Genomic DNA, 12,728 nt, shown 5'->3' with positions numbered 1-12,728 from the left:
TAAACAATGTAAGGGCTACATGTGCATACACAAGGAGAACCGAGAATTAGGCATGTTCACACTCATTACCTGGAATTATGCTGAAATTCACCTAACCAATGAAAGGCATTTTACATTTATGGCTTTTAAGAAGTGAGGCTTTTGGTATTAAAAGTTTCGTTGACTGGTAAAAATTGGTTAGTATCAGTTGAGAGAAATGTTTAGGAAGAATAGGTACTCATAGACAAGGCAGTTAATTCAAAGGAACAGCAAATACAGTTTTCTAATTTGAACTCAGATCAAGATCATTAAAAAAATTTATATGAGGGACAAAAATGTGACAGACAGTAAAGGTGTTGGAACTTTGTGGGGGAAAAATGTCAGATATCAAGGAAGTACAGTGTAATAGAGCAGACAGATCAGGAAGTGAGAGTGAGTGAAATGAAATACAGAATAAATTATCAATGAAGTGACAATAGAGCAGTCCAGTCAAAGCATGGGGTGAAAACAGAATAGCAAGCATAAGGGCACAACTGGCTTTAAATACTGGCTCCAATAAGAACTCTTGCCACATTTTAAGTAGGTTAATTTTGAAACAAAATACTGGTAACAAAACTTGAATTTTTATTGCCAGTTCATTTCATTTTATTTCTGTTAGACTAGTATTTCAGAAATATGGGATTTTACTATGATATATTTGCTTATTAAATTCCATTTCAAATCTTCTGATTATGTTGAACTAAAAACTTACACTCGGTTTTATTTGCAAGCGTAAGAAAATACAAATATGCCATAAAATCTTAACTCATTTAAATTTTTTTTCTTTCTATCAAAATTCACCTTGATTCTACTGGGAATGGTTCATAAAGAAACTTTTTGTAGAAGTCTTTCTTTATGTCATGAACCAAAATTACAGCTTTTCCTTGGTCATCAAATTGCGGTCTACCAGCACGTCCCATCATTTGAAGTACATCTATAATAGAGAAAACAGAAGTTTCATATGACAAACGGTATGAGGTGTATTTATTGATTCTGGTACATATTTAATAATAATACGTATATATCAGATATATAGATATTATATGTGTGTGTATATTTAATGATATATATGTGTATATACATATGTATATATGTATGTGTGTGTCTTTATATACCCAGTGTCTAGCACAATGTCTGGCACAATACAAAAAAATTAATATATATCTATTGAATCTAACTGAATTACACAAGATATATGAACTATGTGTCTAATATAATAAAGTCATTATATATAGCATAATTTAGGTATTAAAATCTGAAACTTTTTGACAAAAATCTATTACATAATTCCCATCCCACCCTCCCCACAAAAACTGTGCTACACATATTAATAGGCTATTCAACACCCCTCCAAAAAACCCCCAAACAACAATTTTTTTTTTTTACTATTTGTTACCAAAAAAAAAAAAATCATGGCATGAATAGTTGAGCAAACTAAGAATTTAGTCATTATTTAACTGGTACACATATTTTACAATTGGCTAGTAAGTAAGACTATATCTCTCACTAGAGAATGTATGTAGCCATTGAAAATTATCAGAGAACTATTAAAGCACCATTTTTGTATATTTTAACAGCTTATTCTTGTCCAAACTATTACAGCAATTTTATCCACGTACACAACAATATTGTGGTTGAATATGGGATATGAACGATCTACCCAAATAACTAGTACGAATCACACTGTGAAAGTATAGTAGGAGAAATAAAAAGTACCATGAAAATTAAGAGAAAGAGTTCGTTACAGTTAAGGGGAAGAGAAGACTTTATAAAGATGATATCTGAAATGAAGGGTTTATAGTTTGAAGTGTAGTAAGCGCTATGGAACATGCAGTGTATAAAGGGAAATCACAGGACATAATTCTGAAAAGGAGAGAAGAAACTAGAATATCATTCTGGTACTTCAAATCAGGTGTAAGTACTATTTTCTATTAAATAAATTTTAAAAATACACATTGGTGGTTCCTGCTACCTGTCACTATTTATTTGCTAAGGCAAAAAATAATATTTTAAAACATCAATAATGAACAATCAGCACACTGTACAAGGCATGATAAGAAATATTTTCAAGCTAATAAATTGGATGAAGAAGTAACAAATACATCTTAATTCTTTCAGTAAAGAAAATTTGCTTACCACAGGGCATATATAAATGATTCCCTGAGACACTGCCATCAAACTCAAATTTAGAAAAGGATCCCTGACCTGTCATACTGACTGAGAAAGTCACAAAATAACATCACGTATGTTGTACTGTATTTTTTATTTTGTTAAATATTTCCCAATTCCATTTTAATTTGGTTCTCTATGCACTAGAAAGTTTTACCCCTGAGGTATGTATGCACTGGGCTATGAGTCTGACACCTCTGCCTTAAAATATAATGTATGCTAACATAGTTGTTAGTGGTTAAAATCTTCATTAAATCTTTTCCAATTTTTGCTATATTACCTGTAATGGGAAAATCCACATAGCGTCTTGTTTTGCCATCATAATATTCTGTTCCCTTAACAATTACTAAATGAGCTGGAAAGTTTACACCCCATGCTAATGTGCTTGTAGCAATAAGGACCTAAAAGAGAAAAGATAATTAATATAATCTTACTAACCAATTCTGAAGAGTCTATTTAAATATCAATAGGTAGAAAGTAAGATACCTGGATTTTACAATTTACAAATAATTCTTCCACTGTTTTCCTATCTCTTTCATGCAGTCCAGCATGATGCATTCCTATTCCAAAGGCAAGAGTCAGTTTTAGATTAGAATCTCTTATTGTTCCAATGATGTCATTCATCTACAAAGAAGAGATAATTATATAATTTCAATATGCAGCTTTAACAGTTTCACATTACTATTGATATTTATTTGACAAATAGGGTCTCTTATGCTATGTTATTTACTAATGACTACTAGGCCATTCTGTTTGCTTTTGGGTTTTGCCTACTAAATTTGTTCTAATGATCAATTTTTCTGTTTTTTTAACTAGTACCAAGCAGTTTCCATGGCTGTCCACTTATAATCTGAGATTTGTTAATGCCAGTCCTATTATTTTTTGTTGTTATTTTCCTTTGAATTCTTGATCTTTTATTCTACCAAATGACTTTTTTGGTCTCTTGCCTAGTTCTATAAGAAGCAGTTAGGTGGCACAGATAGAATGCCAGGCCTGGAGGGAGGAAGACTCATCTTTCTGGGTTCAAATCTGGCCTCAGAAATCTCCTAGCTGTGTAACTCTTGGACAAGTCACTTAATCCAGTTTGCCTCCATTTCTTCATCTGTAAAAATAAGCTAGAGAAGGAAATGGCAAACCATTCTAGTATCTTTGCCAAGAAAACCCCAAATGGGATCATGAAGAGTTACACACTACTGAAATAACTAAAAAAAAATAACAACATATTCCTGATCCCTGCACAAGGTCAACCTTCTCTGACAAATCTAGAACCTCTTTCTTGGAGCAATGAGGTAGCACAGTGGATAGAGTCTTGGGCCTAAAGTCAGGGAGACTCATCTTTCTTAGTTCAAACACTTACAGACACTTACTAGCTGTGTGACCATGGGCAAGTCACCTAACCCTGTTGGCCTCAATTCCACATTTGGAGGAGGACATGGCAAACCACTCCTGCATCTTTGCCAAGAAAATCCCAAATGGCTTCACAAAGAGTCAGACATGACTGAACAACAACTAATTCTAGTAAGTGACCCTTTTGGTAGTGTGACTGGTATGAAATCAAAACTCTAAATTGACTTAGGGACTATCATCATGTTTATTATGAATTAAAGGTAGTAGATAATATTTAAGGTTTGAGTTTTTATTAAAATATTTAATATACTATTTGCAACTTAAGTATTATTAATAAAATTAAACTTTAATAGTTAAGTATAATTATGATTTACATTATAACATTTTTTGTTGTTTTATTTAATAGTCATTTAAATGAGAAAGATAAAAACCAAGATAAACTTCTAAGTCAAACATAGTGTATTGGGTACAAGTTTAATTCCTATGCTGTATGAAAATATAAATGAACAACTAAAGTTTATCTACTACCTTTCATTGATGTAAGAGTGATAGAATTAAAAACAGTTCATTTTATTTCTTAGGATTCTTCTCATATAATCATGTACTCTAACAATTTTCTGTCTGTGATAACATTTCCTAAGTAGATTCATAGACCTTAACAATATATTATGATATAGTAATTTTCTTCTCTAATATTAACAGGGATTAGAATGCTTAATACATGTATACCATAAGAAGGGCCTTTTAGTAATAGTCTATAATAATGTTAGCCATTCTCAAGTGACAGCCTGTTATTCATGTAGTTTCTAGCATAAAATATCTCCAATTCACACTGCAGAGAACTTATTTTGAGATGTCTTGCTTTGATAATCAGTGTCAGAGATTCTTTTCTTTTTGTGTCTGGTATTACAGTGGTGCTTCATGCTAGTGTTAGTCATATTTAAAAAGCAGTTAACTTGCCACAGGAAAACTAGGGACACTTAGCAGGAAAGCTGGTGTACACTCTACTCTTCCTATATTCTAGCAGCAGAGAAGGACAGTAATTTCTCAGTGACCCCTCACTTTCACATAAATCAATGAAATAAATAGAACATGTGTCTATTTGAATTGCTCAAACCCTAAAATCCCCATGACAGTTTCTTCCCTTCTCCTGCAACTATTACACCTTCCTTTATTATAGTATTTCTCTGAAGGAATTCTGAATTATTTTAACATCATAAAAAATCCCAATGTTCAATCATTAGGCAAAGATATTTCTGAGACAATCTATAAATACATGTTAATATATTTGAGCATACCTATATGAACTGTAAACAAAAATGTGAAACTTTTATTAACATACTTAAAATTGATCTAACTTCATTAAAACATAGGCAATTTCCTAAAGAGGCCACTGGATAACAAAACTAACATTTTCAGAATAATGCTTTCCTCATAGACATTAGAGCAAGTATTTTTTTAATTAACATACTCAGTAACCTGACCAAATAACTATAACTTTTTAAAAAAATAAACCCAATACTCAAAACACTTTTCTAGAAAAAAATGAGCCTTTTATAGGAATTCATTTAGTAAACAACCTTTGAAACTATGCCTGGGATCTCTTAATTTAAAAAAAATCTTATAAAGGTAAATATATTATAAATAAAAGAAACAAACTGTTTTCAGAACAAGCTCTATGGTTCTCCCAAGTAGTAGTCATTTTTTTTAAGCTGCACATATGTAAACTGTTGAACCATTTACTTTAAGTTAATAGAACTGTTTTTTATATTTTAAATTTATTATACTTAAAAAGCTTTTGTAGAAATATAGGATTCCATTTAAGTAGATACATTACCCTGTGCCTGAAATACATTCCAGTCAGAATATAATTCAGTGAGTTGATGACAATGCTGGCTCCAAAAGAAAGGAGGAGACCAGATTGGACAAGAATGAGCTAACAGATTGTGCAGCCCAATTCTGTCCCTTTGAGTGTGATATATTGTTTCAAGATGCTAAAAACCCATAGTTTCTCAAAGCATATCTGTTGTGCTGGTTTTCCCATTTTCACAGAATCCTCATTATTAGTACTCTGTACTCTTTTCAAAGCACGTCAGACTCAGACCATATGCCACTGAATAATGCTTATCAATTGTCTAAAATGCCCAATAAAAGAAAGATGTGCCACACAAAAGAATCATGAAAGTTATGAAGTTTTTTGCAAAAATAATTACATCTATCACATCTGGTACAGATGTTAAATGAAGCTAAAACATCTCCTAGTTACTACTAAATGTTAATTTTTTAAGATACACTTTTGTGTAATAAAACTGACATCTTGTAGGAAGAAGAAAAGGTTTAATGACAAAAGAAACTTTTTAGAACATTCTTTTGGTACCTGAAACATCAAGATAGAAAACTCTATTATCTAAACAGATATAATTAGAAATAAAGTAATTTCCAAATTTAATTCAATGAGCATTTATTAGGCACCTGCTATGTGTAAGGAACTGTGGGTGCTAAGAATGGGAGATAAGAGAAAATAAAAATTTCCTGCCTTCAAGGAGCTTATATTTTATTTCCCATTCTATTTGCCCCTTCAAAACAAACTTTTCATCCCATTCCTCCAAGTCACCTAATTCTAAACTCAAAATCCCATCTCAAACTTTATTATATGATATTCATTAGATCTGGGATAGTATTGTGGTTAATTTTATAGCTCCTGTAGCGAACAGCTGAATGTTTTACATAGTGGACACAATAAATATCTGTGACATTTGCTGTTCTAAATTATGAGTAATTGTATATGCAGGTATGTACATACTACAACAGACACATACAAGAATAAAATCTAGAGAATGATGGAAACCTTTAACAAAATAGTTGTCATGTTTTCCAGGTAAGCAGAGTAATATATTCTATGTCTTTCTCCCTATCATAGCTTGAAACTTTCATAACAGTGTATGAAAGTAAGATCTAGAGACAATGAGGCACTTTTAGGGGGCTGTGAGTATATCTATTTTCATAATAATAAGACATTTCGATTTCTAATACTGATAAATGTCACCCTATATATATAATCAAAAACTCTTTGGATGGTGGTCCTCAATAATTTTAAAGAAGGGATACTTAAGACAAAAAAAAATTGAGAACTGCTGCTTTAGAATAAGAATTCAAATTCATTCAAGAAACATTCATTAAGAAAATATTATGGGCAGAGCACTATGAGATAGATGAGACAGGGCTCCTGTTTTTGCGAAGTTTATAATCCAATTTAAATTGCATATCTAATTGAATTTAGGAGAGAGAAGTTGTCTTTTCTTTTTCATATTTCTAACTTTATTCCACTATACTATAGCCAAGTTATTTAATACTCCTAATGGAAAAGGATGGAGAAGATGCTGCAGAAATGGCTCTCCAATTAAAAGATTTTAAAATGAAGATAAAGGAAAGTGAATTATTTAACACAAATATGTAAGTGGCATGGTTTCAGTGAATACATGAAGATGATTCCTAAATTACATCTATAATTCTGAAATACAATTTCCATCTGCATGACAATTTCCACTGAATTTCCTGATAAAAATAAACTTATTACTTTATTCCTAAACACTCCTGGCTTCCACCAAATTCCTTATCACTGATAAAGACAAACTCTTCAAGTGATCCTTGGAGACAGATTATAGATAGGTAGAAGACAGAGCATTTATTTAGCATTTACTGTATGCTAATTGCTGGGGATAAAAAGACAAATAAATATGACATTTTGTCATATTCGAATAGGGAATGATTATATATATGAAAGAACTAGAATGTAGGGAGGGGTTTGGAAAGAGTAGTAGCACTGGGGACAGGTAACTTGTGAGGAGGAGTCCATAGAGAGACTACAGTCTACGAGTAAGATGACGTATAGTTTCTTTTTGTCTTCCAAGGAAGCAATCATCAATCAAGAAAGTATGATCTTAAGAGAAGAGGTTTTTTGGGGAGGCAAAGCAGCAAGTAAGGCCAGAGAAGAGTCCAGAAGTGAGTTGTGCCTTGAAAGAATTTAGGGAAACTGAGAGGAGATGAGAAGGTACTGAATAGAACTTTAGAAAAGTTAGATAGGAAAGACCTCTGGGGATTACTCAATGGGAATAAAAAGGAATGTACATATTTTTCAGTGGTGAACAGCAGCTTTACAAAAATTGACCATGTATTAAGATATATAAAACTTACAAATACAGAAAAACAGAAATATGAAACACACTTTAGAAATCACACTGCAACAAAGTTATATTAAAAGGACCACAGAGGAAGTGATTAAAAATTAAATGGATCTTATTCTAAATAACTAAAAAATATATAAAATATCTAGAGATCCCTCTAGCATGGCACACAATAATAAAAATAAAAATACTGCCAAAGTTAATGTGCAGTTTTAATATTATACTAAAGAAGTTATCAAAGTGATACTTTATAGAACCCAATAAAATAATATCAGCTCATTTGGAAAAATGTAAGATCTAGAATACCAAAGGGAATAATGAAAAGAGGTAGGCCAAAAGGAAAATAGCACGTTGAGACCTCAAACCGTATCATAAAGTGGCAATGAAACCACTTGGTATTAGTTAAAAAAATAGAGAGGTAGCTCAATGGAACAGACTAGACAAGGGAGAATCAGAAACAATGGAAGTCAATAACTTTATTTGATAAACTCGAAAATATAAAATACTTGGGAAATGATCCATAATTGATAAAAAAAATTCCTGAGAATACTGGAAAACAGTCTGGCAGAAGTGTGGCTTGGGCCAACACCTTACATCATTATTCTACAATACATTCTATATGGATACATTTCCTTTATATTAAAGCTTATACAAAAATATAGGAAAAGGAACAAATCACATTTTTCACACATTCTTTTTTTTTTTTTTTTAAAGCAATTGGGATTAAGTAACTTGCTCAAGGTTACACGGCCAGTTATTTCTGGGTGTGGTGCTAAGTATCTGAGCCCGGATTTGAACCCCAGGTCATCCTGACACTGGAGCCGGTGCTCTTACTTGCTGAGCCACCTGGCCGCCCCTCTTTTCACACATCCTTAAGCAAACAAGTGATAAAGGCAATAACAAAAGCTTACAAGAACTTTGATGACATGAAATTGAAAAACTTTTGCACAAAACTAATGCATCCACAATAAGAATTCAAGTGCTCAAGTGGGATTTAAAAAAAATATCAAATTTCTCTGGCAAGAATTTGGTAGTCAAGATTATATTAACAATCAACAACACACACATCTATTCATCAATATGATGATGATGATGATGATGATGATGATGATGATGAAGATGATGGCAATAGCTAACATTTTAATTATGATGATGATTATGGCTAACATTTATGCCAGACACTCTGCTAAGCACTTAACAATTTTCATCTTGTTTGATTCTTACAACAACCCTGGGAGGTAGGTGTTATTATCCTCTTTTTACAAAAGAGGAAACTGAGGCAAACAGAGATTTTTTTTTAAAGTGATTTATTCAGGGTCACAAAGGCAGTGAGTATCTGAGGCTATATTTACATATATGAATGATCAAACACTATTGCCCAATAGATAAATGGTCAAAGGGTATGAACAAATAGTTCCCTAAAAGTTCCAAGCTAAGAACCACATGAAAAATGCTTCAAATCACAAATAATAATAGAAAAGTAAGTCAAAATAAAAATGGTAGAGACTTAATAGAAGCAGAAGAGATAAATATGAAGTGGCAAAAATACACAAAAGAACTATAAGAAAGATCTTAACATCATCGATAACCACAATGGTGTGGTTACTGATCTAGAGTCAGACATCCTGGAGAATGAAGTCAAGTGGGTCATAGGAAGCATTTCTAACAGTCAGGCTAGTGGAGGTGATGGAATTCCAGCCACACTATTTAAAATCCTAAAAGATGATGCTGTTAAAGTGCTGCATTCAATATGCCAGCAAATTTGGAAAACTCAACAGTGATAACTGGATTGGAAAAGATCAGTTTATGTCTCAGTCTTAAAAAAGGACAATGCCAAGGAAAGTTCAAATTACCAAACAACTGTGCTCATTTCACACATTAGCAAGGCTATGCTTAAGATTCTGCAAACTAGGCTTTAGCAACATGTGAACTGAGAATTACCAGAACAACAGGTTGGTTTTCAAAGAGGCAGAGGAACTAGCGACCAAATTCCAACATTTGCTGGATTATGGAGAAAGCAAGGAAGTTCCAGAAAAACATTTACTTCTGCTTCACTGACTACACTAAAGCCTCTGGCTGTGAGGATCACAACTAAATATGGCAAGTCCTCAAAGAGATGGGAGTGCCAGATGATCTTACTTGTCTATGAGGAACTTGCATGCACACCAAGAAGCAACAGTTAGAAATGAACATGGAACAACTCATTGGTTTAAGATTGGAAAGTTATATATTGTCACCTTCTTTAACTTGTAAGCAGAGTATATCATGTGAAATGTCAGGCTGGATGAATCAAAAGCTGGAATTAAGGTTTCTGGGAGAAATATGAACAATCCAGATATGCAAATGATATCACTCTGATGGCAGAAAGTAAAGAAGAATTAATAAGCTTCTTGATGAGGGTGAAAGAAGAGAGTATAAAAGACTGGTCTGAAATTTAATGTCCAAAAAAACCTAAGATCTTGGTCTCACCACTTCCTGGCAAATAAAAACAAAATAAACGAAGTTTCAGATTTGATATTCTTGGGCTAAAAGACCACTGCAAATGGCGAATGAAGCTATGAAATTAAGAGATTCTTTTTTTTTATTTTTTATTTCATTAATTTGTTTGTTTCCTTTTAGTTTATAGGATTCAATTCCACAATTCCTTGAGTTTCACATTTTGTCCCCCTTTCTCCCCTCCCCCCCACCCCATGGCGGCTTATAGTCAAGTATAGGATCTGTAAATACTTTCACATTATACATTAGTCAGGTTATAAGGATGGATTGTACCAGCTGGAATGAAAAATGGTAAAGAGGACATAAAACCAAATAAGAGAAGGAAAAAGATCAGGTATTTTGCTTCCTCCTGGATATAAATTTAGTTCTTTCTAGTTCTTTCCCTGGATGCACATATTTCTCTCCATCATGAGTCTTTTGGGATTGACTTATATCACTGCATTGCTGAGAAGAGTCCAGTCTATCAAAGTTGGTCATCACACATACGTTGTGTCTGTAATTGTGTACAAATTTCTCCTGGTTCTACTCTTCTTACTCAGCATCAGTTCTTTTAAGCCTCTCCAAGTAAATATGAAGACTGTCTGCTCCTCATTTCTTATAGCACAATAGTATTCCATGACATGCATATACCACAACTTGTTCAGCCATTCCCCAATTGATGGGCACCCCCTTAATTAAATTAAGAGATTCTTACTCTTTGGAAGGAAGCCATGGCAAATTTGGACAGCATAATAAAAAACAGAGACATCACCTTGCTGACAAATGTCCCAATAGTCAAAATTATGATTTTTCCAGTAGTTATATGTGGCTTTGAGAACTGCACAATAAGGAAAGCTGAATGTCACCGAACTGACACTTTAGACTGTCATGTTAGAGAAGACTTTTGCAAATCCCTTGGACAGAAAGGAGATGAGATCAGTCAATACTTAAAGAAATTAATTTGAGTTATTCACTGGCAAGTAAATTATTGAAGCTGAAGCTTAAATACTTTGGCCACATAATGAGAAGACAGGACTCATTGGAAAAGACCTTGATGTTGGGAAAGACTGAAGGCAAAAACAAAAGGGGATGGCAGAAGATGAAATGGATAGTGTTTTGTAAACAATGGATGTAAACACGGCCAGACTTTGAGAGAGAGTGGAGGAATGAAGGGTGTCAAATGCTATAGATCATGGTGTCATGAAGAGTCAAACACGACTAAACAACTTTGAGGTTTTTACCTCACACCTTGTAAGTTGGTAAAGATGACAAAAGAAGGTAATAGTTAAAATCTGGAGGGGCTGTGGGAAGATAGGATAGGCACATGAGTGAAGAGTGGGGGGAATTCCAAATCTGTACAACCATTTCGAAATCAATTTGGAATTTTGCAAATAAAAGTATCTAAAATGTCCATAACCTTTGCCTGTATATTTTAAGGAAGTCAGTAATAGAAAAATCCCCATATTAAGACCAAATATTTCCAGCAGCACTTTTTGTGATAGCAAATAATTAATAACAAAGTAGATTGTTCAGAAATTGTGGATTGGCTAAAATACCTGTGGTATGTAAATGTGATACAATGTTACAGAAGTAGAAGAAATGACAGATGTCATCAATACAGAAGAAAGATCAACATGAATTGCTGTACCTTCAACCAGGTCACACCCATTAACTGTAAGTAACTCACAAGGCTCTGTCCTGGGATCTCTTTTTCTTTCTTCAATAGGTGATCTCATCAGATCCCATGGATTCAACTATCAGTCTCCATATAGACGATTCTCAGATTTATTTGTCTAGCTCTAGCCTCTCTCCTAACTTCTAGTCTCACATCTCTAACTGCCTATTGGGTATCTTGAACTGGACATCCCATAGATATCTTAAGCTCAGTATATTCAAAATCAAAACCATTATTTTTTTCCCCTAAAACCCTCTCCTCTTCCTCATGGCCCTATTACTTTTGAGGGAACCACCATCCACCTAGTCACACAGACTTGGAATTGTTATTTTCAAGTCCTCACTTTCTCTCATCCCCCATATCAAGTTAGTTGCCAAGTCCTGTTAATAATTCCTCCTCTTAATTCTATATTTGTTTTATAACATATACAATATATTAGCATATATTTATAAGTGTATAAACACATATACATATAAAAAAGTTGGAAGACCATTTCTTTAGAACACTTCTGATTCTGACAATTTAAACAAACGTGGAAAATAATGTCAATAAATTGTGTTTATCAAAATTTAAAATGGGAGGGAAAATTAAATAGATATTGTATTCATTGCTATAAGCTGATATCTACTGGGAAAAATCTGGCCTTAAAAATCTCAACATTTCTTTCTGAAATTTAAAGTGACCTTCCAGATTTCCTGTAGTAGGAAATTTGTAAGATCACACTGCTGGCATTTATTGCCTGTGCTATTCTTTGTGTATGGGTCAGGGCAGTTTGAAAAGGAACATATAATAGCCCTTTTTCAGTGTCTGCCCTTATATCCTGTAAGCCCTTATATCCTTAATACACCAGATCATACTCC

General features: G+C 33.2%; 1 protein-coding gene across 3 annotated transcripts in view; it reads right to left on the bottom strand.

Moving 5' to 3' along the window:
• The window catches only part of ASCC3 (activating signal cointegrator 1 complex subunit 3), a 373,754-nt gene that overhangs the window by 113,233 nt on the left and 247,793 nt on the right, over positions 1-12,728 (bottom strand). For all 3 annotated transcript variants that reach the window (XM_069077160.1, XM_069077161.1, XM_069077162.1), the window contains exons 31-33: positions 2,674-2,811; positions 2,468-2,588; positions 820-952 (exon numbers count right to left, since the gene is read on the bottom strand). In XM_069077160.1, the coding sequence (XP_068933261.1) occupies positions 820-952; positions 2,468-2,588; positions 2,674-2,811 (392 nt within the window). The remainder of the gene's footprint in view (positions 1-819; positions 953-2,467; positions 2,589-2,673; positions 2,812-12,728) is intronic.

Source organism: Petaurus breviceps, unplaced genomic scaffold (assembly GCF_028583685.1).
Source record: "Petaurus breviceps papuanus isolate PSGF00001 unplaced genomic scaffold, PetGlider_PUasm1.0 90977, whole genome shotgun sequence".
Taxonomy (NCBI): Eukaryota; Metazoa; Chordata; class Mammalia; order Diprotodontia; family Petauridae; genus Petaurus; species Petaurus breviceps.
Note: the sequence above shows the minus strand (reverse complement) of the source record. Positions and strands in the feature narration are given on the sequence as shown.